Raw genomic sequence first — 27,511 nt, forward strand, 5'->3', positions numbered from 1 at the left:
AAATGGAGGATAAAAGCAGAAGGAAATAGGTGAAGTAAAAAGATCCTTCAAATATTAAATTTTTGCAAAAGACTGGGGCGGATGACTCCATAGCAGCAGCTCTAAGATGCCCTAAGTCCTGTTTTCCCACTAACCAAACCCATCAACACAACCTAATCCCGCCGTCTCAAGATTAAGAACATAAGAACGGCCATACTGGGTCAGACCAAAGGTCCATCTAGCCCAGTATCTTGTCTCCCGACAATGGCCAATGCCAGGTGCCCCAGAGGGAATGAACAGAACAGGTAATCATCAAGTGAGCCATCCCATTGCCCATTCCCAGCTTCTGGCAAACAGAGGCTAGGGACACCATCCCTGTCCATCCTGTCTAATAGCCATTGATGGACCTATCCTCCAAGAATTTATCTAGTTCTTTTCTGAAGATTCACATTCTTGCAGTTCTTAAGCAGCAGCTGTATCTTGTGGTCTCAAGTTTATGTGGCTGTATCGCAAGAAACAAATATCTCATTAAGGTCATTGTCATTGGTGGGTTCTGCCTACTTGGGGAGGCTTCTTTAATCAGATTCTGCAAGTCTGTCAGCTATGCTGACTCTTACAGCTGCTCACAGATGTACTGCTAAAGCTATGGGAAAGAGACCTGGTAAACTTAAGTGCAGAGCTGAATAGAAGAAATGCCTCTTTTGGGGCAGCAGAAAGTGGTTTGAGATTGAGAAGTTGGTGATGCAGAAAAAGCTCTATCTATATACAATGTGTTTATAATGATAATAAGCAGTTTGTCCTAATGGCTATGCTTTTACTTTTATGTTCTGACTTGTTAAAACAAGCCAATAACTTCAATAGTTTCCAAAACACTGATATTGTCACATCATGGATGAGGTTGGGGTGGGGGAAACTTAGAGCACATAGTTACTGTCTTATTCAAATTGGGTGAAAGTCGCGCCAGTAGAGAGGGCCCTCTCATGGCTGAATGCATAATGTAAGCCCTTGATGCAGAGCTGATGCGGCCATGTGCACTAGGCACTATGAAATTCACCCGTAATTTTTGCCACCTGTAGGTTGGTTATATTTTCACTTTCCATAAATAAGTCTCCCCTGAGTAATAAGATCACAAGACTTGCTGGTTTTAGCTTAGTAGTAAACTGCTGCTCAGATCCGTCTGCCCTTCTGCATTATTGAAGACTAAGACAAACACCCCTTAAAACCAGCTATCTGTTTTCTCACTTCACTATAAAAAAAATGGAGGGAAAAGAGCCCGTTTCTGAATATTTTTAGAAGAAAACACAGAACATCCACAACAGTGTCAAGAAGTAAAGGGAATAAAACTTGCAAAATGATGTGAAATTTGAATATCTTGTACAGAAATTAGGGTTTTTTTCATTAAAAAATTATTGTGAAGTGAAATGCAGATCTTTCACACGACTTTCTACAAGACGCTGATTAAATAATTTTGTTGTTTAGAATTGTTAAAAAGCATAAAAATGAGGGTCACCATTTATTGTAATTATTGAATTCACTGGGGTTTAGATCTGCCTTTAAATGTATATCTTACGGCTGAAGCTTCTATTTTCTCCTTGTGTGTTAATTGCCCATATTCCTGCACCTCTTTTGTGAGTCCTAGCACCAATTGACAAACAGGGAAAGGGAGAGGAAAAAAAATTCTCTACCATTTTGAGATTAGCCCATGATCTGGTAATATGGGGAGATGTGTCTTACATATTTTGTCTAAATGTATGGTTCAATCCTGTAAAGTGCTATATACAAATGGGAGTTGAGTTTGAGAATACTCAGCACTTCACGAGATTGTGCCCTTCGATCATACTATCCTTGGACAGGGAAATGACTTTCTCCACGTTTTGAACAGAGCAGAGCACAATAACTGTACATAGCAAATAATAAGTAATAGGAACAACAACAACAACAACAAAAAAAGGAACAAAACAGAAATAAAGAAATGAGAAAGTCAATAAAGTAATTTAGTCCTAACATTACCTGTGGAGTCATCCAGTGAATTCTTTTTCCACAAGATTGAATTTATCCTTAGTCCAGGGGTGATCAAATTTCACCTCTGTGGGACACCTAGGAACCTCTATTACTTTTAATGTAGCGATGAGACAGTAATCAATATAAACTACAGTAAAAATGTCACACGTGCAACCCTCTGCACAGCAGCTATTCCATGGTGGAGCAGCCAAGCCTGTAATCATCTGCTTTCATTTGCGATTATTGATATGGATAAATAGGACTGAATCAAGATAAGGACCCAACACTAAGAGCCAAATCCTGAAATCCTTACCCAGTTCTGACTCAGGAAAATGACTTCAATGGAGTAAAAAGTGAACAAGCATGTCAAGGGTGTCCCTATTTAAAGATAATACAGTACTTGCTCCAAACCATAATATATAGGATCAGTACTACAATGGGCCAGGCAAGTAGTCTGAGGCAGCATGATTTAACTGGAAAAGAGAACATTGGCCTCTGGGGCAGTTCAATTCTAGAGCTTGAATTTTTGGTACTTAAAAAAAAATATTGCCCCAGTCTCCTATTGCTACAGCCTCTAAAACAACAAACCAGTGAGAAGTATTGAACAGAACACAAAGGGAGGGAGGGAGGAATTCTTTCCTGTGCTATAGCTTTCCAAGCTACCGCAACAGTGTAAAAGAGCTGTTAAGAGCTCAGGATCTGGCCAGGGGAGAATCTTTGTGCAATGCAGCTTACACGGCCCTATGATACCCTCACAACAACAGACCAGTGTGAAAACAGGAACAACATTCTTATTCCTCTCTGGCTGCGTCGAATACTTCAGATTACAATTACTGCTGTATCATAGAGATGTACTGAACAGTTTAGAGATTTTGAAAGATGGCAACAGGCTTCTCCCATAAAGATGGCAGAAAGATTTTAGTCCCATTGGGATATATCCAGCCATTACCCCGGCAAGCCTCCCTTGGATTTTAAAGAAGGGAACGTGACTGATAAACTGAAGAGGCATATAATGTATGTTATTAAAAATACCGTTCTGCACTCTCCTCAAGGGCCTGCATCTTGGAGAGATCAATACCCTGGAAGCAGTGTGTTTTCATATCATAGAGAGGAGGTAGAATTGACCAGTATTAAGAAGACACATAGAATCATAGAATATCAGGGTTGGAAGGGACCTCAGGAAGTCATCTAGTCCAACCCCCTGCTCAAAGCAGGACCAATCCCCAATTTTTGCCCCAGATCCCTAAATGGCCTCCTCAAGGATTGAGCTCACAACCCTGGGTTTAGCAGGCCAATGCGCAAACCACTGAGCTCTTCCCCCCCCCCCCCGATGCATTCCCCTTTTCCATAAACATACAAATATTAATCTAAAAAGGCAGATTTGAAGTGCCATGAATAGCGGGAATTTATGCTACTAAAATAACTATTATATCACAGGGAAATTCCATCACTATAGCATAAGCTATGTCTTTCTGGCCTCATCACTGTTTTTCAATAAAAACATACAAGAAAAGCGTATAAATAACTGAGTATTAAAATTCATGTTTTAGATACAGAAATTTTTGGCTATGTCTACATTACAAGCTAGGGGCGTGATTCTCCTACTCGCATACAAATACTGGTGCTAGTTCTCATCAAGCTACCACAAGTATAAATAGCAGTGTAGTCGTGGTAATACAGGTAGCAGCAGCAGAGGCATGGCTTAGCCATGCCAAATACATATCTGTATTTGTATGCCAGCATGGGAATCACAGCCCTAGTTCATAGTGTTGATATAACCTTTGACTATGTAAATGTTCTAGGGCAGTGGTTTTCAACCTTTTTTCATTTGCAGACCCCAAAAGAATTTGAAATGGAGGTACAGAACCCCCTTGGAAATCTTAGATATAGTCTGCAGACCTCCAGGGGTCCACGGACCATAGGTTGAAAACCACTGTTCTATGGTAACAATAACCTTTTGCGGACCCCTTACACATAGTCTGCTGACACCCAGGAGTCCACGGACCACAGGTTGAACACCACTGTTCTAGGGCAAGTAACAGCAAATTATTTGAGTGTATAACAAAATATACACAACAAATGTATTCATTTACATGACACCACATTATTAATTATTATTATATCTGTGAATACATTTCATCAACATGTTGTTGTAAAAACATCAAACAAGGATTAATCCAAAACCCACTCAAGACTCTCATTGACCTCAACAGGTTTTGGATCAGGCCCAAATATCGGTAGGGAAAGATATTCAAAAGCACTTAAGGGATTTAGGAACACAAGTCCCATGGAACATCAATAGGTCTTACGTTTCTAAATTCTATCCTTAGGAGTTACAGAATGTGTTTTACTTGTGATTTACGCAATTAAAATTAAGATAAACTAAAATAATTTATATCACATATACCCTGTGTGCATACATTCTGTTCCATACCAGACATGCTTGGAAAGTGGTTATCAACCCTGAAGGTTTCATTATATCTAACTATGTCCATATACCATTAGATCTCACTATATATAGTGACTGTGTTAATGATGCCATGCAGAACACAATGGCATTAAGAGAGACAAAAACGCAATGCTGTGTGATTGTTTCCCACCAGAAGACAAACATAAGCCTGGAGATTAAGCAAAGAAAGACTACCTAATATTTTAGTTGTAAATACATACCAGGAATGGAAAATACATTACAAGAGAGAGTCTAATATGACTAACACTGAACATTAGCACAGCAGTCAAGACCAAATCCATGCCAGTGGTACCTCTAGAACTAAAATCACAGGATACCTTCAGAATCACACGCCGGCGATAAACTCTTGTAGTGATTCTCTGTTCCTCATCTGAGCTCGACTCACTCTGAATCTCAATGTCACTGTCACTAAATTCCTGATAAAGGCAGTTTTAGTATATTTTAACAGCACATTTAAAAGACAAAACATTCTGAGCAGGAATACCCAGGAGAAAGAAAAGGTTATCACAAATCTTAATTCATCCTGTATGTACCATGTATGTGATGTCTGCAATCTTGCACATTAATTTTTTGTGGGGTCTTTTTTGCTCTTTGCTGTGCTGTAGTTTGATAAATATTCCATCTATGAAGTATCTTAAATGCTTTTAAAGCTTTTTTTTTTTAAATACGGGACAAATAATGAGATTCCAAAATGCATTTGAACAAATGAATCTTAAGCATCTTACTTAAAATTATACTAACTTTTAAAAAATATGGACGTGAGAAAAAACAAACAAACCACAAGTTACAACTTTTTGCAAAATTATGCTCAAGAATTAGCAGTTTGAACAAAACCAATGCTAGAAATCTTGGTCCATAATGTTCTGTAAGAGATCGTTCCATTTCCTGCCCGAGGAAACAAAGCAGTTAATGGTTTCTGAACTATGAGCATGACCAGTGCCCACTGATACCTTTCCATTGACTTCTATGAGCACTGAGTAAGGCCCTACACAGGAAATGGAATCTTAGAAATGGGAGGGGGTAGGCAGAAAGGGATGAAACTGTACTGGATCCATGAGTGTAATGAGTCAGTTACCTCCTGAATGATTAAACAGTAAACACCAGTCAAGATTCATGGAAATAATAAATAGGTATTTTTCATTTGTAGAATTTTATTGAGTAAATGGCTTTCCCACTCAAAATGTATCTGATTTCAAATTGTATTAATAATTTCAGGGCTAATTACAAACAGTCTGAATTTATTTAAAAAAACTAAAAGTAATTTAGAAAGATTAAATTGTGACATTGTCTTGGTACAATAAAATGAGTATTCAGACCCCAATGCCCACTTGTGATCAGAAAAATCTGAGTATGTGCACACGTGCCTGTTCTTTGCATACACTGGGATGCATACACTGCCTGTTCTCTGCATACACTCAAGTGTGCACTTCCACAAACCATGAATTTTTTTTTAGTGTGCATATAGGTGGCTGTGGCTGTAAAATGAGTGCACATGCTACAGGCACAATGCAGTGGTAGAGACCAGTCTGAAAACTTGGCCAGGTATCAGCCACATTTTTTATGAATCTAGAAATACGGTAATTATCTCTACAATTATTCAATATGACTCTAAAGTCAAGAAAGAAAAGGAACACCATTACTTATAAAAATTCTGCTAACTCAATATATTAAACCTCTCTTCCTTTTTGTCTATCCAGCCCAGCATGTCAAACAAAGAGTATTTCTCAGAAATGATCTAGAAAGCAAAGAAAGCAAGCATGAGAGAGAAACAGAAAAGGAATATTCAGAGCAAAGGAATGCAAATAGCTGAATATCTCAAGACAATGCAAACCTATCTGTAATGTGCCAACCACACTACTGCTGCTATCCAAATAAATAAATCAAATTAATTTAATTTAATTACGATAATAAAAAGTGATAGGAAACAAAAATGGATTCCCCAAAACCACAAAGATGTCGGAGAAAGAATGCCCCCTTTAATTAAGGGGTTAAAGTGTCTTCTTTTAGTTATGATGGAATTTTACCACCACTGCATTTGGAGCATCCATGACACTGTTAGAGCACTCCAGCAGGAATAATGTTTAACAGTTCTGCCCCTTTTTATTTAAGATAAAATTCATGTGAACCTGATGCTTGTGAAAGGTGCAGCCACAACATCTATTCTTTGAACATGGTACAGGCATGGGGCAGTGGCAGAAGAGATCCCTCACCATGCCAGTATGTCTCAAAACCATGTTTTGGAGGGTTCTCTGAAGAATCTTTGCCAGCTATAAAGGTGGGAGTTAATGAAACTGTAGCAATGGTTTCTGTAATGTGGAACCTGTTCACTAGGAACTAGGCCACCAACTCATTTCACACAAGCAAGCAACAGTTACCCAACAGTAATGGTTTGATTTACATCCATGAATAGTCTGGGCCAAAATTTGAAACGGTGGCCTAATGATGAAAGACTATATCCCATTGCCAACTCCAGGCTCCTTCTTAATGTCCTTTTCCATCCTCAATGACAAATGTTTTGTATAGTAATTGAAATTGTGCAGTAATTTTTTCCTGAAGTCCATCTATTTTCCCATTCAGACAATGATTTTTTTTTTTATAGATCACTTCTGAAGAATACCTCCAGATATATTATAGTGGAAATCTCCCTGTCTTTTCAAGTGAGTGTATGTGATAGCTCACTTGGAACCAGATTGCTCAAGTAACTAACTACTTATTACAAATCATTCAGATCAAAGAAATTAGAAAAACCAGAAGAACCCATGTCTTCACTGATGTACCATAATAGTAGAGTCACTAGTCAATTCTAGCAAACTGTCTGGTAGTCTTACAGGCTTTGAGAGACTCAGAAATCACATAGCTCTGCAGTATCCTGCTTATTCAAAAGTTGTGTCATTAAGATGACTTACTTGTTATTTGGGGGGGGGGGGAGAGAGAGAGAGAGAGAGAGAGAGAGAGAAATATCACCCTCTACTGGATGCTGCAAGAGAAGTGCTGAAAGCAGTTTTGAAAATATGCCACATTTATTTTTCCCACATTACATCACAGAATCTTCAAAAGTGAGAAGAGCCTGAGAATAAAAAGTGGCCAACTGCCTGTTTTATGACACTTGGGTAACCACCTGGTGGACATGCAAGTACAATTAAGGGTTTTTACACTATTTTTGTTTAAAAGTTTTAAAAAATAAGGAGAGGCATTTGGGTCTAGTGCACTAAACATGAATCTGGGAGTCAAAACTCCTGAATTCTGGTGCCTATTATGCCACTGATTCAATTTGTGGCCTTGGTTAAGTCACTTATGCTGCCTACCTCAGTATTCCCATTTTTTTAAAATGAGGACAATACTACATTCATAAGTTCTGATGCAAAGTCCATTGAAGTAAGTAGGAATCACATCATTGATTCAACTAGCTTTGGATCAGGTCCTTACCTTACAGGGGTGTTGATAGAATTAATTAGTTAATACCCATAAAGGACTTTACAGCTTTAGATGTGTCACAAACTAATAAATAAGAATGAAATACAACAGTACAGTACATAAATGTTAAAAATGATTATGTTACCAGGTATAAAGGGACATGGAAACAATTAGGGAGCACTTTAAAATGAACTAACTTTAAACTAATTTACTGTATCATGTTATGAAAATATTTAGTACATACTACAAATAAAACAGTTACATTCCATACTTTGCAAACAAATTCCAAGATATATTTAAATGAATCACTAAATATTTATAATTCCTTAATCTATTGCCCTCAGTAAAATAGAGTCCCTGTATAGAGGACAAAGGGAGATGGAAGAAACTCCAACACCTCTGCCTTGTGATTTTTCTTAGCTATTTTATAGATCATTAGCTCCCTGGTGGCCTTATTGTTTATCCAATGGCAACCTTCCAACTGTCTGGCTTCACAGAACAGAACTGTCATGCTGTAAACAATTATTTGAACAAACTTAATTAAGCTGTAGGAAAGAAATCAGCTGTTGAGAGTTGCATTAAATTCCATCTTGAGCAGACACTGGCTGGAAGGATGCTGTGGGTGGAACACCCACATGCCCAGTAAGTATTTAGGGACATGCAATGTAAAACTGAAGGGGAGGCAGTAGACCACCCCTATCACTAGATGAAAGAGCAAAAAGAAAAGGAGTACTTGTGGCACCTTAGAGACTAACACATTTATTTGAGCATAAGCTTTCGTGAGCTACAGCTCACTTCATCGGATGCATGTCCTATCCTAGAGAAGTGCATTGTACACTGGTAATTCTCTGTAGGCCTGTGCAGGACCACACAGCTTGGCCTTGTGCATTTGCAGCATGGATGAGTGTGTCGGGGAAGAAAGCACAAATACTAGCTTAAATTTCACTAGATAGACAAGGTATTTTCCTGAAAATGAATGTAGTGAAAAAACAGGCGGGGAAGATTTTCTGCCCTGCTCTGCTCGTTTTGATGGCACAAAGAACGGAAACCATCTGCATCTCTCTTGTAAGAACAGAACCATGGAAGCTAGCTCCTGGCACCACCCTGGACACAGCTACCAGCACAGCAGGCATGTCAGGGGTGGGAAGGAGACATAGTCCATTGCGACTGTTGCTTCCTGATGCAGCTCAGAGCAGCCAAGGCGGCAAGGCTGGATACCAGGTAGAGAATTAGGAAGCCATAATTACTCCTTGATGCCCCAACACTATTTCACCTTTGCCACTTATATGTCAAAACTTAGTGGTTGAACCATTAATTTCCATTATTGTAATTTAGTAAATTAATCATACCAAATTGGTGTTAAAAGGGAGAAAAATGAGTTAACGAAACAAATTTCACTATAAATTTACAAAACTTATGTCAATTAATGAGTATTCAACTAGAAGATTAATAATTGCAGAACATACCTTTTGTTCAGACGTTGCTGCTCCCGCCTCTTCCTGGGTGTTTGCTCTTGGCTTGCTCTCTTCAGGAGTTTTCCAGCTCATCATCTTCATGCTGACAGGCACAGAGGTTTTAGGCTCTTCTACTGTTGGCTTGCTGGTCTCTTCTAAAGATTTCTGATATGCTGTTAATAATATTTGCTCTTCAGTATGGACAGAACTTCGTGTTTTTGGTTTCAGAGTTTCCTTGTCACTCTGTTTTCCCACTTTGTTTACAGACTCTTGAACATAAGATTTAGCCTTTACTTCTGTTGTAGTTTCTATGTGGCTTCCATTGGCTTCAACTTTCCCAGTTTCTCCTTTCAGATATGAGGTAATAGAATCCCTACATTGGTCAGGGCTACAAAAGATAAACAATAGACAATCACACAATGTTCAAATCACTTTCAGAAATGCTAAACAATTAGCTTGCTGGCAAGATGCCTGTATTCTCGGTTTGTACTTTTTAAAAAAAGAAGCTAAGATTTAAATTTAGTATGTGAACATCAAGCTATTTAATATTCCTGTATTGGGTACAGTAGTTTCTGCCTGAGTGGTCTCACTTGCAAAGGCATTGAGAATTTATAGTTCCTACTGACCACTGAAAATCAGGCCACATGTTTTTATTCTAAGCCCTTTCCAGTTAGGGGGAAAAAAAAAAAAGAGGAACAAATGAGGTCCACATGGCCTTATGAATATATGAGATATACACTCACCTGACACTATTGGTTGATTGCTACTTACTACCCTGAAGTTTCTGCCTGAATTTGGCCATATACCTCAATATATCACTGATGCTCAAATAATTAGCTCTTTTCTGAGAAAACTACAAAGTTGGTAAATAAACCATATCAAGTTGCTAATGAAACAGAATAAACATCCTGCTAACAAGACATAATTACACATTTAAGCATTCTGTCTGTAATTTATTTAATCAGGTACAATATCTCCTGAATTAGGTATATTTCTCAATTAATCCAATTTATTTCTGGATAAATCATACCAATATTAGATCATTCACGTTGTAGTATTGAATGTCTCATCACTTAAATCCTACACCCACTGAAGTCAATGGCAAAACTCCCAATGAGTTCAATGAGAGAGGATCTAGCCCTTAATAAGTATCTCAAAATGATACTTAATAAGTATCTCAAAATCTCAAAAAGATCCTCAGGTGGTGTAAATTGGTGTTGCTCCACTGAATGCAATGGAGCTCTGCTGATTGATACCAGCTGTGGATCTTGCCTCTTAAATTGATATCACTTATGAAAGGAGCAAATTAAGAACCAAGAATCCAGCCTAAATATCAAGTTGAGGGACTTGGTAGATACAATGGCCAACAGCTACATTAGCTCCTTACACCCCACCACCACATATGAAATATCAGGCATGGGACTACAAAGTCTTTCAAGAAATAGACTATGAATGCCCTTGGTTCTGCAAAGCAATTCATCCTTGGAAAGAAGACAATCTCTTGTGCCCCACTTTTAAAAAGGTGTGGTAGGCTGATGTGGTATTTATATATAAGCATTTATATATTTACAAGTTATTTCATATAAGCATCTTATTTATAAGATTCATTACAATCCTGAAGAATTTGGAATATGGCAAAAATTAACCCCTTACTTGTAGAAAAACAAAGATATACAAGCAAGAGGAACAGAGATTTAGGGAGTAGTGTGGGAATGGAAATGGAGCAGTGAAGGACTCTTCTTTTATATAGTGTTTATTTATTGTTTGTCCATAGTTCATATTATGCTTCTGCATAAATCTGTTTAATTGATTTTAAATAAAAATACATTTACTTTTAAAAATGGAAAAGAAATATCATCGACACTGGAAACACCTGGCTCTGAAACAGACTAATTAACTACCAATCCTGATATATTATTTCAGAGACACTTAAGAGTCAAATCTACTTATTACTGTTGTTGTTAATTATTATTATTATATTTATTTGTATTCTGGTAGTATCCACAATGTGGTAAGAGCTGTCCCTGTCCCAAAGAGCTTACTATCTCAGATTTCTTGTGAAGAAAAATTGTTTAAAAAGGGATGCAGCATAGCTATGTTCCGACAAATTATGACAATGCAGCAAAGAAAATGACAAACAGGAAGTGAAGGCTGGTTGAAGGGAGACTCCAAAAAGTGCACTTGTTGCATGAGTGCCAGTGAGCGTTACACTTTTGTTCAGAAAATGAACTACAGATGATCATCTAAGTACTAGAGTAGTTCATGCACATGGTAGAATGAATACATTTTACTGGGATTGTACTCTGAAGTATATTATTGCAGGCTTGATTATTATTTATGCTTGAGTCTCTCTGTATGGGAGTGGAAAGGCCATGAATGTGGTGTTTCCTTCTATGGTATTTCTGCATAAATTGCAGGTGGGTTACCATCCCATTCCTCAAAATCTGCCTTTTTTTGGAGATCTGAAGCAGATAGGAGACATCCACGTAGAAGCTTCTTTCCTCTGCACAGCTACCCTGGGATACTAACGCCGTTGGCCCTAGTTCCACATTATGGAGAGGAAAGCAGCACAACTTACTTCTGGCTTAATTGGGTTGTAGACGAGAGCCCACGAGAGCAAGGCACAGACACCAATTCATTTGTGGATGTGGAAGGGAACACTGGGTAGGGGGCATTAATAAATAAACAATAAGCTAACCATACTTACAGTATGTCTATACTGGAGCTGGAAGTGTAATTTCTAGTGTGGGTAAGCATACCTTTGTTAGCTGTGATCAATCAGTGTGCTAAAATAGCAGTGCAGTGGGATAACCAGCCGAGAATGATCCTGTCTGAAACATAGGTACATACTAGGGCAGTTAACCTATCCTGTGTTACCATGCCTACTTGTGTTATCATGCCAAATGGACATAGCTTGATCAGTGCTAGCACAAGTATGTCTACCCAAACTGGGAATTACACCTCCAGCTCCAACATAATCTAACCTCTATTAATTACTTTTTTCAGTGTTGTTGTGACATAGACATAGCATTTAAAAACAGTCTATTCTTAAACAGCATAGTTTAGTGAATATTAATTTTTAACTTTTTATTTTCACTGTCATTTAAACAACTAGTGAAATTCTTGCTTGCTGTGAGGATGCTTAAGCCTGTTATATGCCATCATTTAAGACACCTATTATATTTTACAAATTATTTAAATGTTGGCTTTAGATATTTAGTTGTCAGAAATGGTTTTTAAGTTATCCTAATTCTAAAGCTGTCAGTGGGAGAGAAGCATAGTTGCAAGATATGAATTAAGGGCCTGATCAGTTGACCTAAATGATTTTTGGAGTGTTTCCACTGGCTTCAATGGGCTCTGGATCAGACCTTTATAGATAACGTAATCTACATCTAACAGAAGATAAAGCATAATTATCTGACCCAAATGATGATAGGTATTTAAAAAATATATATATTTTCTTGGATCTTGTTGATAGTGTTTCAAACTTGTGTGAGAAATGCAAATACATTAAAACCAAGCTATGAACTTGAATAACTTCAGAAGGCTTTTTTTAGAAATCTAACATCTGGAGGTGAAAATAAAATTAAAAATGATTTATTTGGAGACAAATATCTATATTCCAGATCCTTACCTATCATCTAGCCGATCTAGTAGTTCACCACTTATTCTGCGCCCAGGTGTTGGTGGTTCAACATGGACAGTTGATGCCTCACTCTGCCAACCTGTAATTGAAGACATTTCCTGTTCTGCTTGCTGAACATCTTTAAGAATAGACCATACTTTTTCTTCCGTCATCTCCTCAGACTCAACTACTTCTTCAAGATGAATGTCCTCAAACAGAGATTTAAGCTTTTCTTCTGTCATCTCCTCATCAGTACCAGACTCTTCTCTCTCATGCTGTTCAGTTCTCACTCCTGTCTGACTAGTCTCTTCACTCTGTATTTGTTTTGAGTACTTAGTATCTTTTGATATCCCACCATAACTACCAAGATACCGAGGATAATCATTCAGATCCACTTCCTCCAAATGGCTCTGGCCTACAGACATATCTTTAGGTGTTCTTTCTTTAGGTACTGAGAAATCAGGTTTGTTGTCTTCCAGTGAAGTGTCTTCTTCAATCACCACTGGAGGTCCTGCTGCTGTACCGTCTATATTTCCCTGTGAAGTCACTAACACATCACTCAGTCTACTAGGAGTTCTAAGGGGCGACTCTATACTAGAGATATCACTAAAGAAATCATCTTGATGGAAAGGGGTGGGTGGCACGAAGCGCAACCCAGTGGGAGTTTCCAGTTCCACTTGAATGGTGGGATAACCTAAGGAAGACAGTACATTTGGACTGACTGGAATGAAGTATGGAGCAATACATAAGTAAACATGTAAAATGATTGATGAATTATAGAAAATATGAAAATGAGATGTTGTAGCCATTTAAGTGTGAATGTAAATTTGATAGATTTATTGGCTTACCCTAAATGGATGCAACACAAATTAGAGTAGCTAAAATGGATAGTTGCTAAAATGGTGGCAGCTACTGCTTTTGCTTCTTCAGAAATCAACACTCTGTAAAGGTTCTAATGAATGGTTTTGGAGCCACTTTAACATTTTTATAGCTACAGCACATTGACTCATTAGCAAACAAATGGAATCAATATGGATAGAGTTGGTGGTCCTTTATATCTAACATAGTATTTTGTGGCCAAATTATGTAACTCTCGCTCTCTGGTTTGGTTCATGCAAACTTAATGAATATAATCTAAAGGAAGAATCTGATCATAATGCTGGACAGCCAAGTTGTGTTGTGTGGCGTGTGTGTGTGTGTGGGGGCGGGTGGGTGGATAGGGGTATTTTTTTTTGTTGCAAATATCTATGTCTAAAACAGGTCCACATTTTTAATATCCTAGTTTTAAAAATTACACGATACTTACAATACTGTGCACTAGTATACTCCAATTTAATCACTGTGCCACAAGAATATAATTGTTAAGGAACAAAGACTAGAAATGAATCTCAGTGTGGCTAAGAAAGAAGAGTAGATCTTAAAATACAGCAGAATAAAATCTAAAAAAAAAGGTGTCAGCAAAAGGATTACAGATCACAAACACAACAGGGGAAGAATCTATATAAAAATTTCTGGTACAATAAAGTTATATAGATGAGAGGATTGTAGTGAGTAAGGAGATCTTGGTGATCTTGGAGACTGAGGAGATCTTGGTGACATGGGTACAATCAGAAACACTGATCAAATAAAGAGAGAAAAGAAAAAATAAGTAATGAAAACATGGGAAAAATCATTCTCAAGGATTAGACTGAATACACACAAATGAATGACAATGAAATGTAAATTTATACTCCAGTAAACAAATATTAGGCTGAATATCCTAGGAAAGGAAGACATGTTTGGGGGTTAAGTTGACATTGTGGTGCCTGTTGAGGGAGGTGTATCAACAGGATTTTTTCTGTATCAGCTGAGAGAAAGGTAAAGAGCGGTCTGGTCTTGGTGAGGAAAGGAAATTTGAGGAAGGTGAGGAGAAGAGAAGAGGAGAGAGAGAAAGCAACTGTGGAGAAGCACATTTTCTTTATAAAAAACACTGCTGCTATGATTAGAAGGCACAAGCAACATTTCAAGAAGAACTTTCTTAAAATGTAAACAGAAAATTATTTCTGCAATGCAATGATTCAATGAACAACGCTGCTGCTTAATAATGGAGCACATTAAATTTATCTAGTCTAATGATCAGAAAATCCCAATATAATGCAGGAAGAAGATTAAGACCAATACACATTTGAAGAAAATATATACAAAAGATGATGTTTTGTACAAAAGACTTGAATTGTATGTAAGATTGACAGCGTTTTAAATCAGAGATTAGGTGACCAGTGCCACCAGTGTATTTTAAAGGTAATTGCAAAAAAGAAATAGCGGTAATTAGTGGCTCCACAGGACCAATACAAAGTATACGTTTGCTTATTGCCATTCTGTTGTATAATCAGAACACCATTTGTCCTACAATTCTTGACTTATAATATCTGGCTCAAAATTAACCCAAATTACTCTATAATTATCTTGTATAGTTGTAGGGTGAAAACTATTACAAGTTTCCACTTATGTAAAATTGATATTTTCTCATGAAAAAATTTTATATTGCCATTTTATATCTGGAAAATGAAGGTTTAATTTCTGAAAGTCATCAAGTATAAATTATGAATAAATTCATTTTTCTCAAAGCTACATATCAGTAAATTGCAAATTATGTTAGTGTACATGCCATTACTAACCACTCATTTATTTTTAGGAGAAGATTTCCTAATGCCTAATGTATGGAGATGAGACTGAAGGATACCTTTTTTCCTGGTAGTGTGGGGGACAGTATACCACCATCTACATTACAAATAATTTTTAATGCATGAGCAACTGTCTGAGTGTATGATTTTTCATTTGACAACTGAAATTGAAAAACACTGAAGTGCCTGATCAATCTACATTGAAATTAGTGGGAACAACTTTTTTCGTGAGTATATTTTCAGGATTGGACCCTTACCTTTTGAGACATAAGCTGACATAACATGAAAGTTGAAAATACTATACAAATGTGTATTAGAGTTTTGCATTTCATACTGCATTTATGAATTTTTAAAAAACAAAGCAATTCTAAGTACCATAATTGTGATTTTGAAGAGGAAAAAAACCTTTAAAATAAAAAGAAATTAATTAGTCCTTCACAATTTACTGTCTTTTGAGAAAAGGTCTGTTTATAATATTTTTCTGTATTATTGGACATATTACTGAAATAAATATGTGCACATAATTCAATTACCATCAACGGGATCATGAAAAACGTTATTTTCATCTGCAAAACTTCTGGTGCCTGAAATGTTTCCATAATCAAATATTGGTCCTTCCAGCAGGGTCACAATATCTATTCGGTTAATTTTTGTCAATACAGAGGTTAAGGCATCAGCTGGAAAATATAATAAGTAACATCAGAAAAAAAATTCAGTTATCTTTGAGCTATGTAATTGTTTACCTCAGTCTCAATCATACTGGATTAATTAAAACATGCTGAGACATATGTTTCACCTCAATGCTTTTGTTTGGTTCTGGAAAGTTATATTAGAAGCAACATGACTGAGACCAGAGGGTTCCTAAAGAATACATTTCCTCACTACTAGAGCAAAATATCCTTCCACTAAGGATGCCATGGTAGACTTTGGAACAACAGGTGACCGAACATAGGGCTAATGATCAATAAATGTGATGTGTGGTTTTGCTGTAGCCATGTCAGCACCAGTGTATTAGAGAGACAGGGTGGGTGAGGTAATCATATCCTTTATTTAGACCAACTTCTGTTGGTGAGAGAGACAACCTTTTGGAAGAATTCTGGGTAGCTTGAAAGCTTGTCTCTCTCACCAACAGAAGTTGGTCCAATAAAAGATATTACCTCACCCACCCAGTCTCTCTAATAAATGTGATGGTATTTAGATGTGGAGAAATCTTGTTGGGCAGATGGTATTTCTGCAAATGACCCTAAGGGATGGATCCCTTTCACATTCATCCTTACATTTCAGGCTTTTATTTTTGTTAAATTATTAGACATGTCCCCTAAAGATCTAGGGACAGAAAGGGTCCTCTTCCCCTCCCATGGCAGAGAAGGATCTGAACAAAGTGAAATCAGTGCAGCTCAGCTGAAACAGGGATGGGGCTGGTGGGGAAGTCCATACAGTGCATCTGCATCTTTTGCAGGGGACTAGGGGTGATGATAGAGCATGGCTGGTGGAATCACAACTCTCCAGACTCACTGGCCAAACCCAAACATTGTGCAGGAGGGGGAGGACTCAGCATGTATAATGGCTGCAATAATGGCAACAGGGTGGTTCAGCATTTACTCTGCAACCTCTAATAGGGGATTCTGTCCTCCTGACACATGCAACCCATCCCAGGGTACAGGCTGAGTAAGGCTTATAAACAGGCTTATAAACAGTACACATTTGTCAGAGGTTTTAGTGACAAAACTAGTGAAAAAGGACAGTTGAAAACTTGAAGAAAAATTATCCTCAGTTATCCTCATTCCTTTACATATGCCATACAATAATATATATTATAAGAATAATAGGCATTCAGAAGATGGTTCAGGCCAGTGGCACATATTGGAGCTGATCGGGAAAGCTAGGAAGGAGATTTAACTGAGCTAAACCAGGAATGTATGAGTTGGAAGATGGTAGAGGACACTACTGTCCTACTATGAAGGCCAATAACTGAAGGTTTACCATCTCTCTTCTCTTCCAGTATGCAACAATTCAAATGAAGCAACTACATAAATAGATACGGTAATTACTAAGTGAATACATATTGTAATTTCTTTAACCCTGATAAAAATAGCTAGAGCAGGAAATGTTATTTCATGAGTTCTACTTAGAAAAGCTTTATGATGTTTTCATATTCATGTCCAAATAATAAAGATGATGGGAACTACACTATTTAGAATATAGCAACATATGAAGTTGTGTATAATTTATAACCAACAATAACTGCTCTGAACTTACTTGTAGCATTTTTCCCATCTCTGGTAACCCATTTTTTTAATAACATGAAACTCTGAGCAATCAGAGAATTTGGGTTTTCTACACGGATTTGATTAATTTCATCCACAGAAAAATTCAGTTCTCTTGCTAGTTCTATAAAGCAAGAAAAAATATACCATTATCATCATGTCAGTCTTATCTTGTCAATTCTGTAAAAGTAACAGCTTTATTTGGTCACACAAATGAATTAATGTAAAAAAAATCTGAAACATAGTTTATAATTAATTTATGAGATAATTACAACCGGGGTATTAAAATTTCACAGAAAGACATCATGCCATATCTTGTAATCATATCCCTGGTAGGTATTATCATACCTACATCAAGTACACATACTGCTGTAAGGTAAAAATTGTGAACAAAATCTCTGCAGAGGTTACCTCATTGCTGTTGATTTTTAAAATCTTGTATCCTATATATGCTTGATATCCAGATTATTACATATCTCTCTTCATCTACACTATAATCACTGATACATGGTGACACAGTACAACAAGTTGAGTTTATGAGACAAGTTGATTTGCATTGCTGTACGGTGTAGAACTGCAGGACTACTACAATTACTGTTATGGGCCTTATTCTCAGAGGTGCTTAACACCTGTAAGTGTTGCTGAAGCCATTGTGAGCTTGTGGTGCTGAATGCTTTTGGAAAATCAGGACACAGGACAACAGGAAATGCCATATTACACCAGATGAGTGTCCAGCCAGCAGGTTCTCAACCCTCTCAACCCATTTGTGCCAACTGTTCCCAGAACAGGATTTAAGGAGAATAAAATTCTTTCACCAATTTAAATAAAAGTGTTTATTTACTGATCAATGACAAGACAATTCTACCATTAGCATTTCCTGCGAGGTTTCTTCTTTTAACTGAAAATCTATTGAAATGTTTAATAATTTACAACAAACCGATACGGACTCCACTTTTGGGAGTTGGAGAGCACAGCCGACAATGTGCACAGAACCCTCAATTCTGAGTGACTTCTATGGGAACTGAATATGGTCAAGTCCATAAAGAACTTGTGGTATCTGACTATAAAAGATGATCTTCAAAAATAATTGCTAAATTCAATTTCAGTCTGACAGCATAAAAACGTACCTGTCCAGCTAAGTCCCAGATGATCAGCTACAATTGCCATCCTTATGTCTGTTCGTTCACATGGACTCTGTGGACCTGTGATTTACAATTTCTTGATTAAAAAGATTTTGTAAAGAAACCTACAATACTGGACAATAGTTTATAATATTTTAATTTTACCAAGTTGCTGGTATTCATATTGTATACTAAAATGATTGTGTCTTAATAACCTACAAAATAATTTCTTTGTCACAGCTTTTATATTTTCACCTGTCTAAAGTCAAATGTCAAACTACATGATGTTGTAGTATGAGACCAAACATGCTGACATTCTAGCTACTGGACTATACACAAATTTTTCTATTACTGGTGAAAAACACCAGGGTTGAATTAACATCTATTTTCTCTACTTTGACAGAATGAAATTTGCTGTCACAAAATAAATCTTTCAAAGTCCTGAGTTACATCAATGTCTTCGGCATGCTTCACTAGCTGTCTACAATATAGAATTTGTTTAAAGGAAGAAAGAAGAGTATAAGACAGCACATACAGATGACAATGACAGAATGAGAACTACAGAAAGTCACTCCACAGGCAATCACAACAGTTCATGCACTAGGATCAACAAGTTGAAAGTTTTACAAACTAGGCTTGATCTCCACGAGGTGAGCCATGAGAGCTCCAGAAACCTGACTGCCTTCATTCTCACCAGTCCTCTTACTTCTCCTCCTCTCACTGTCGACCTTTTCAATCTTTGATTTTAAAGATGCTGTCTCTGTTCTCATATCTCTAGCAGACTTCGATGTAATGGAAGGCTGGTAAACTTGAGTAGCTTCTGATGATGTATTTCTTGATGAACTGTCTTCTTCATCATCAGACACCTCTGACTGCATCTTTTTCTCTTCATCAGATAGACGATCCATAAGCTTTAATGTCTCACCACTAATTCCCTTAAAATATTCAATAGAATGTTTACATACCTCCCTAAGCTGATTTTTCCTTACTTTCACTGTTGTCATTGTGAAGGAGGTAGACCTTACCTTTACTGGTAATTTGGAAGGAAGCTGTTTGATTTTTCCTTTGTCTAACTGCTCTTGCTTTTGCATTGCTGGTGTTTTTCTAGATATAGCTAGATTTTTTCTGGGTGTATTTTTTATTGGAATCTTAGATTTTACTTCTAGACATGGAGAAGAATTATTTTGTTTTATTTTGTTGGGTTTACTAGCCTGTCTCACTTTACTCGCTGTACTTTTTTGGACATTATTTTGTGGGAAGACTTCTTTTATTGAACTGGCCTTTATGGGAAGTTTTGATTTTGCTCTACTCCCTACCAACTCCCTTGACCTTTGCTGCTGTCCTTGTACTTTTTGCTTATCTGTTATTCTGTGTCCTTGTGTTGCCCCTGTCCCTTTTCCTGAAGCGCTTTTCATTTTGTTAGCTTTCTGTATGGAACACTTGGGTTCACAATGTTCTTTTAGCTCTACATTACAGGTATTATTATTTGTATGGCTAGCAGATGAATCCAAATTGTTGTTGTTATTAAAATTATCTTTTTGAAAATCAAGTTTTTCATTTTGCCTACAGCTTGTCTCGCTAGTAGCTGAACTTGTAATCACTACTACATTTTCATTTTCTAATCCCTGACCGCTGGGCATTGCAGCTTCTATCTTATCTGTCACTTCTCCAGGGCCATCTTTCTTCAGAGTCATCGTGGAAGCAGAAATTCCCATTTTAATAGGTGTGCGCAATTTGGGATCAACTTTAGAAGTGTTAACAGTTGTCGATGATTTCTCCAGAGAGTTACTACCAAGTGTGGCTTCCATACAACCTCCACTGGCCTGGATGATGGGCTTATGTTCAACTGCTGTTGTTTCTACTTGTCTCTCTAAGTTTGTTTCTACAATGCTGTCCCCTGACTGTGGCTGTGTGATGGCAGTTACTGTACTTTTATCCCCTTCCCCCTTGTCCCCTGACTTCCCTTCAGAAGTATGCTCACCAATCTGAAAAAATTGGAGTCTTTCTTCAACAAAATCCCTCTTGCTCATGTCAATTGCACCACTGCGAGTCATCTCAAACATCTTCCCTTCATGAAATGGGAAGGGGTTGGGCTCACTAGTTGGAGTACTTTCATCCGTTGGAGTTCTGGCTGGAGTTGTATCAGGTGTCGTTGCTTGCGATCTGTCTTCTACTGCCAGACCAAATGGCTTAGCCTCATCATCCCTTGATTTAGTTTCAAACACTTCATCATCTCCTCGATTATTGGACCATGGATCAAAATCTAGACTTTTGGTAGCTACTGTTTTAAAAGGTGTTGCAAATTCTTCATCTACTTTGTAACTGAAATACGAATCAGGAAACACGGTTCTGTCAGGGTGTCTGCCTTCCAAGGTGAAAAACTGTGCACCTGACTTCTGCTCAGTCTTATCTGCATTCTTTTCAGAACTTGGACCTTTTGAAAGTGCCTTGTCTTCTTCAGCGCCTATCTTTCCTTCCTCCTCAATAACTTCCAGCTTACTTTGGCTAAAGCAACGATCAGTCTGTTTTAAAATGCCCTCTGAGGTCCATATATCCTTTTTGGTTTCTACTGCTGGACCTGCAAGTTTAGAATCACTCTCAGTTAAACCATCATCTTCATCTTGTAAATCATAACCATCGAGAGAGTCAATTTCAGTTGCATCTGTATCATGAGAGAATTCTGCAGTGGTTGCTATGGAACACTCGGTGATAGACTGGTCATTAGTCCCATTTTGTGCTATGTCATTCTGGGGTGACTCAAGACCAATGTCAAACTCATTAGGTTTTCCAGAACCGGGATCCCCTAACTCTTTCTGGTTCTGACTGTTGTCAGAAACTTTGGGTTTTGAGGCTTCTTTCTGGTCACCTTCAACTTCTTTTAATTTAAAAGTATACTTTTTTAATGGAACTGGTTGATAGAGTGATTCATCATCACTAGAGTCACTGACATCTGCTCCTGGTGGCACGGGGGAAGGTGGCTGTACTCTTATGACTGGTTCAGCCAGTTGACATTTGTCGTATTCATCTTGCAGATTTACTTCTATCAGCTCCATTTCACTCTCAGGGGAATAACGATGATTCTTTTCTGAATCAGACTGATCTGCATCTAATGGTGGAGGAGGTGGGAATTCAATGTAGGCAACTCTGTTACTTTTGGGTCTTTTGTTAGAATCTTTGTTTATATTATTAGGCAATATTTTGTCAATTTTTGGTGCTTCCACTGCTATGTGTTTTACAGAAGTTGACTTAGCCTCTGCTTCCTCTTCTGATTCCTCAGAAACCTCAGGTATGGGACTGGGCTTGCCTGGTACATAAGCTATTAGTGAGTCGGGTGTTTTAGAGGTAAACTCATAACTCACTTCCTCTGAGCTGGGTGTTTCTGGTGTTAAAGGGCTTTTCCCAGAACTATCTATAAAGGATACTTGTTCTAGTGTATCATCTTCTGGACTACCTTGTGGAGAAGGCGGTTGTTTTTGCTGTCTAGCTGTATAAAATGTCCCCCTAGTCTCTTGTACTGTCTTACTTTCCTGACTTATAATTTTTTTTACATTTCCTTGTTGCACCTCCTTTTCATACTGCTTTCCTACTTGAACAAAACTGACATACACTGGCAAAGTCTTTATCTCTTTCACTCCCTCACTATTTACTAAAGGTGCAACTTTATCCAAGTAATCAATGGGACTAGGGTCAAATACCTCACTTGAAGGAGATTCCTTTCCAGGACTAAAGTCTAAAGAATCAGGTGATTTGCTAGGGGATATTTCAGTTTCCTCCACAGGAGGACTTAATACTATGGAACCTTGTTGCTTGGTAACTTTAGTGACTTTTGAATGCTTTATTTTTTCATCTTCTACATAATCAAATTCTCTCTGAACTTGCTCCTTAATCATAGTTGATCGGGACACTTTAGCTGACAGTTCATATACTGCTTTTTTTGACTGATCATAAACACTATCAAGAATGGTAGGAGATGAAATTCTTTTCTCCTCAGAAATTCTGACTGGAATGTGGGACACAGTCAATTCCTTTCTTTTTGAAGTTTTATCTGTCATTTCATTGGTGTATTCCCCTTCTCTGACAACAAACTCTCTGTACAGAACCTTTTTTGATGGAGATTTTACAGTCATTTCCTTCACCTCCTTTGAATGAGATCCATGTGTTGGCAATTTGTGTTCACACTCTGTCACAGTGATAAATTCACTCTTTTTGTTAGTTTTAGTCTCAGCATAGTCAACATGGTTTTCTTTTACCATATCTTGAACAAGTACATGGGAAAGTTTTTCTTTTTGTGCTTTATGGTTAGAAGCTCCAGGACTTTCCCATGTTCGATAGATTTTTTTGTCCCATTGTCCCTTAGCTGGTAAGTCTGAGCTATATGCCAAGTCTTTAGCTTGCTGTTCAGAAGTATATTCTAGCAGACTTTTACTTGATGTTTCAGTGCTCTGTTCCTGTACCTCTGAAGCACAAATGTCTTCTATAACTTTTCCTTTACCTTGGACATTATCTTCTTTCAATTTCATAGTAGTAAATTCTTTTTGCAATGATGTATTTCCTTCTGTCAGATCTATTAGCTTTGGGTGCTTTTCTCTTGCATAAAACTGATACACTGGTAGTTTGCTTTCTTGCAATTTCTTTACTGGAATTTTGGATTGACTATCTTCCTTTTTTTCTTGAGATAGATCTTTAGTCCTTGGACTTATACTTTGTTCAAATTTAAGTCTAATGGAATTAAGCTTGGATTGTTTTAGCTGAAATCCAGTCTGTGAAGCTTCAGTTGTTTTACTCTGCAGAGCATTTCCTTTGTGTTCCATAGTTTGTTTACAGTCCCCTGTTTGTTGAGCAAGAATCCTTCTTTCAGGACTGCTGGGCAAACTTGCTGCTTTTCTTTCATCGACTTTTGGGGAACACTTTCCATCATGCCCATACTGCTGTACTTTACCCCAGTCATCACTCAATGTCACTATTTCAGTGAGCAGTACTTTTTCAGGGCTGCTGCTGGCAGAGCTGTGACTAGAATGCATTTCTTTGCCATTTTTTTTATGTTGCTTTTTCTCTGGAGATTGTAGCTCATCATTCAACTTTTCTGTTTTGTCCCGAAAAAACTGTGATACTTCAGTCAGTTTTTCTTCTGCCTCCTTAACAGTCCTGTCCACCCTGTCTTCATACATCATCTTTTCTCTACCTCTGTCTAATCTGTCCTCGGTAAAGCGCATCCACATGGCATGTTTTGGACTACTAACATCTCCAGTGTAGTGTAACACTGTCACTTTATCATAATGATCATCTTTAGACATTTTACCTACACCATTTTCGGACACATCTTTATAGATTTTGGAGAGAATTTCTTTTTTGGGGGCAGTGGCTACTTTTTCTCTGCATTGTTTATCAGACCCCTGTAACTCTGAACTAAGCGGTAGAGCATGGTCAGTAACTGACTCCTCAGTATCAGAATGAGACACATCTAGCTTTTCTGAAAGAAGCATTTTCTCAGCAAACCTGTAAGACTCGCCTCTTAATTCTGACAACTCATCATCATGGTATTCAATTGAGTGTTGACTCAAAAGCTTCAGTGTTTTGTAAGAGTCATCAGACAGGAGTTGAGCAGAACTAGGGCGACTGTCTTCTTCCTGAGACACAGGAGTGTTTACTCTAGAAGATTCCAGATAAGAAGGAAGTGACTCTTCAGCTGTTAGCTCTTCTTCTTCTTGCTGACCTTGTTCATCAGAACAAGGAAAAGTATCATGTTTTTCCAAACCTTTTAAGTTAATATCTCCCCGAGGTAAGTCTTTCTGATATACATACAATTCTTTTTCTGGATGCTTTTTTGTTTCTCTAATAATGACTTCAGTAGGTTCAGCTTGATTACCTTTTTCAATATGGACCTCTATTATACGCTCCAGTTTGGGTTTCATTTTGCTTTCCTTCTCTGCATGTTGTGGTGAAGTTTCAGCAGACTTGCTAACATCTGATGTTACTGACGATTTATGTTCAAACAGACCTGCCAGTTCTTTGGAAGGGTCACGTCCTGATTGAAAGGCTTTCATTATGTCATGAACAGACATTGTTTCCTCAATTCTTTCCGAGGTACTTTCAGTGCATGGAGGTTTATGATAAACCATTCGAGTAGTAGTAGTGATGTGAGTTTCTTCTTTCACCCGGACACCTTTGCTAAGAACACATTTGTGGTCATCTTCTTCACTGCTGCTGGTTTTCATTTGAAATGCTTTAACCTTTTCTTTAATAGACTCAGTGGGTTTTTGTTCCAACTCCATTAAAGTAAGTGCAGGTTTCAGTGAAGGTAGCTCCTCTGTTTGCTGCTCTGGAATCTCTTCTGATGATGGTTCATAGCTGCGGATAACATGAACTACTTCAGTTCTTGTTTCTGTAATAACAGGAGGGATGGGTACATCATGGAAAAGTGGTTTTGGCCCTGTGCTTTCAGCACTTTGTGGGGCTGATGGTGTTTTTTCACTTCTTGTTTCAAAGCCACTGTCAGACAAAGGACTTTTATCTTGGTCATGTTGAGAAAAATCATCTGGAGATTCTAAAATAGTATCTGTTCCAAAAAAGGAATCTGCAATTTTACATAATTCTTTTTCTGAAGTAGAAGGCCTCATGGAGGCTGGAGGCATTTTAAGTTTATGTTCCTGTAAAGCAATCACTGGTTTTAAAATGCGTTTTTGTCTCTCTTCATCTTTTTTCCCCTCTTCAAACTTGTACTTTATGTTTGCCAATGAACTACTACCAATATCATTTGTTAAATAATCAATAACTTTTGTCAAATTGTAATCCTTTTCAGATGCAGCTTTAGCTTTAATTTGCCCTTTTTCTGGAACAGGATGGCATGTTATAGCCTGCTGTCTTGCTTCATCAATCTCTTCTGTACTGAACTCTACCCATTCATCTTCAGATAAGTGTCCTTTATCGCTTTTTGACACTCTGGTCGACTCTTTATTTTCTAAACACACATCTTTTTTCAGTATCTCGCTAACTTTTACCAAGTCTTCTTTTACTTTCTCAACAATTTTAAAAGGCTCTTCATCATCAATTCTACCCTCTTTTGTTAGTTCAGGTTGGAATGGCTTGTCCTCCGTTACATCTGTCTGCAATATTGCAGTCATCCTGATTAGGTCCTCTTTCATTTCAGCAACATCTTTCAATATCTCCTGGCTGGACGATAAAGAAGATGGTGTAGACAATTTAAGAGCAGAAGGTGCTAAAAACAAGGATGATTTCATAGGAGATGAAGTTCGATTAAAGTGAGGCTGTGTACGTGTCTCTGTAGTCAATGTTTTACTAGGTGATAGTAATGCAACTGCTGATTTTGTAAGTGAAGACTCTGGAAGCTTCTTTAATGCTGGTTCAGATAAAACATTGACTAGAGAATATACTGGCACTGTTATTGTTGATGAAGTTACTGATGAGGTAGTTGCAGATATTGACCCAAAAGATGTATATAGTGCACCTGCAGAAGGAGTTCTTATTGACTGAAAAGCAGATGGTGTTGAAGACACAAATGCCCTGAGTGGAGAAAATGGCATTGTAGTAGTGGTCGGAAACACTTTCTCAACTGTATCAGCGGCTACATTAGCAGCACAACTTGCAGAATTTGTAGCTGCAGAGATCTTGTCTTGAAACATAGCTGCAGTTTTGGATCCAGTTATTACATTGGCAGAGGATGGATATTTCAGAGGTGACACGGATCCATTAACCAATGCTACATCTGTAGTCCCAGGTATATGTTTCACAGGTGATGATAGAGATGAAGTCATCATGACTTTAGAAGGTGAAACAGCATCAACTGCTGACTTAGCAGGAGACACCACTGACTTTAAAGGTGAAGTTAAAAGTGGTGATGCTGATGTGATGATAGACTTAAATGGCAAACTTGAAGAATACATGTTAATGTTCGATTTGGGGGATGCTGGAGGTGTCATGGTGATGGATGATCTCTCCAAAAGAGACCCTGCTGTAGTCACTGGAGATGTCCGAGAAGGAAATGTTGAAGTGGATGCCATCCCTTTTAAATTACTGGCTTCTGTTACTGTAGGAGCTCTGACAAAAGAACCAGAAGAAACTTGGATATTATATGGAGGCTGTGATACAACGGTTTTTATTGGTGAAGAGATTGTCCGAAATGATCTAATTGGAGATGCTACGTCATTAACAGATTTAATTGAAGAGGTAGTAGAAGCTCCTAACGTGGATTTGATTGGAGAAGCAGAAGAAACAGACCATATTGATTTTAATGGGGAAGCTGTAGGAGTATTGGAGGAAGAGCTTGATAGGGAAGTGAAGCCTGATTTGGTTTGTCCAGGCACTGTAATTGGAGCTGTTGTCCATGACTGATATGGTCTTGTTGAAAAGAATGGCTTGTATGAATAAGTAGCAGGTAGGGATCTTGTTGCTCCTGCGCTCCGTTCAACTGTTTCTTAAAGTTTTAAATCAAAATCAAACATAAAATCAACAAAAATGATTGAAAAACAGAGAGACCAGAGAAGAAAATTGGTCAGTAAA

General features: G+C 37.7%; 1 protein-coding gene across 45 annotated transcripts in view; it reads right to left on the minus strand.

The window, feature by feature from the left end:
* ANK3 (ankyrin 3) overlaps nucleotides 1–27,511 on the minus strand; it is a 540,818-nt gene that overhangs the window by 16,221 nt on the left and 497,086 nt on the right. For 26 of the 45 annotated variants that reach the window (XM_043519051.1, XM_038408525.2, XM_043519042.1 and 23 more), the window contains 6 exons: nucleotides 19,689–27,425; nucleotides 19,001–19,075; nucleotides 17,866–17,997; nucleotides 16,140–16,283; nucleotides 12,953–13,043; nucleotides 9,331–9,706 (listed from right to left, as the gene is read on the minus strand). In XM_043519051.1, the coding sequence (XP_043374986.1) occupies nucleotides 9,331–9,706; nucleotides 12,953–13,043; nucleotides 16,140–16,283; nucleotides 17,866–17,997; nucleotides 19,001–19,075; nucleotides 19,689–27,425 (8,555 nt within the window). Of the gene's footprint in view, nucleotides 1–4,767; nucleotides 4,867–9,330; nucleotides 9,707–12,952; nucleotides 13,638–14,213; nucleotides 14,560–16,139; nucleotides 16,284–17,865; nucleotides 17,998–19,000; nucleotides 19,076–19,688; nucleotides 27,426–27,511 lie in introns of those variants that run through there. The other 19 variants (XM_043519064.1, XM_043519067.1, XM_043519066.1 and 16 more) reach the window with 8 other exon arrangements.

The sequence above is a fragment of the Dermochelys coriacea genome, chromosome 7 (assembly GCF_009764565.3).
Source record: "Dermochelys coriacea isolate rDerCor1 chromosome 7, rDerCor1.pri.v4, whole genome shotgun sequence".
Taxonomy (NCBI): Eukaryota; Metazoa; Chordata; order Testudines; family Dermochelyidae; genus Dermochelys; species Dermochelys coriacea.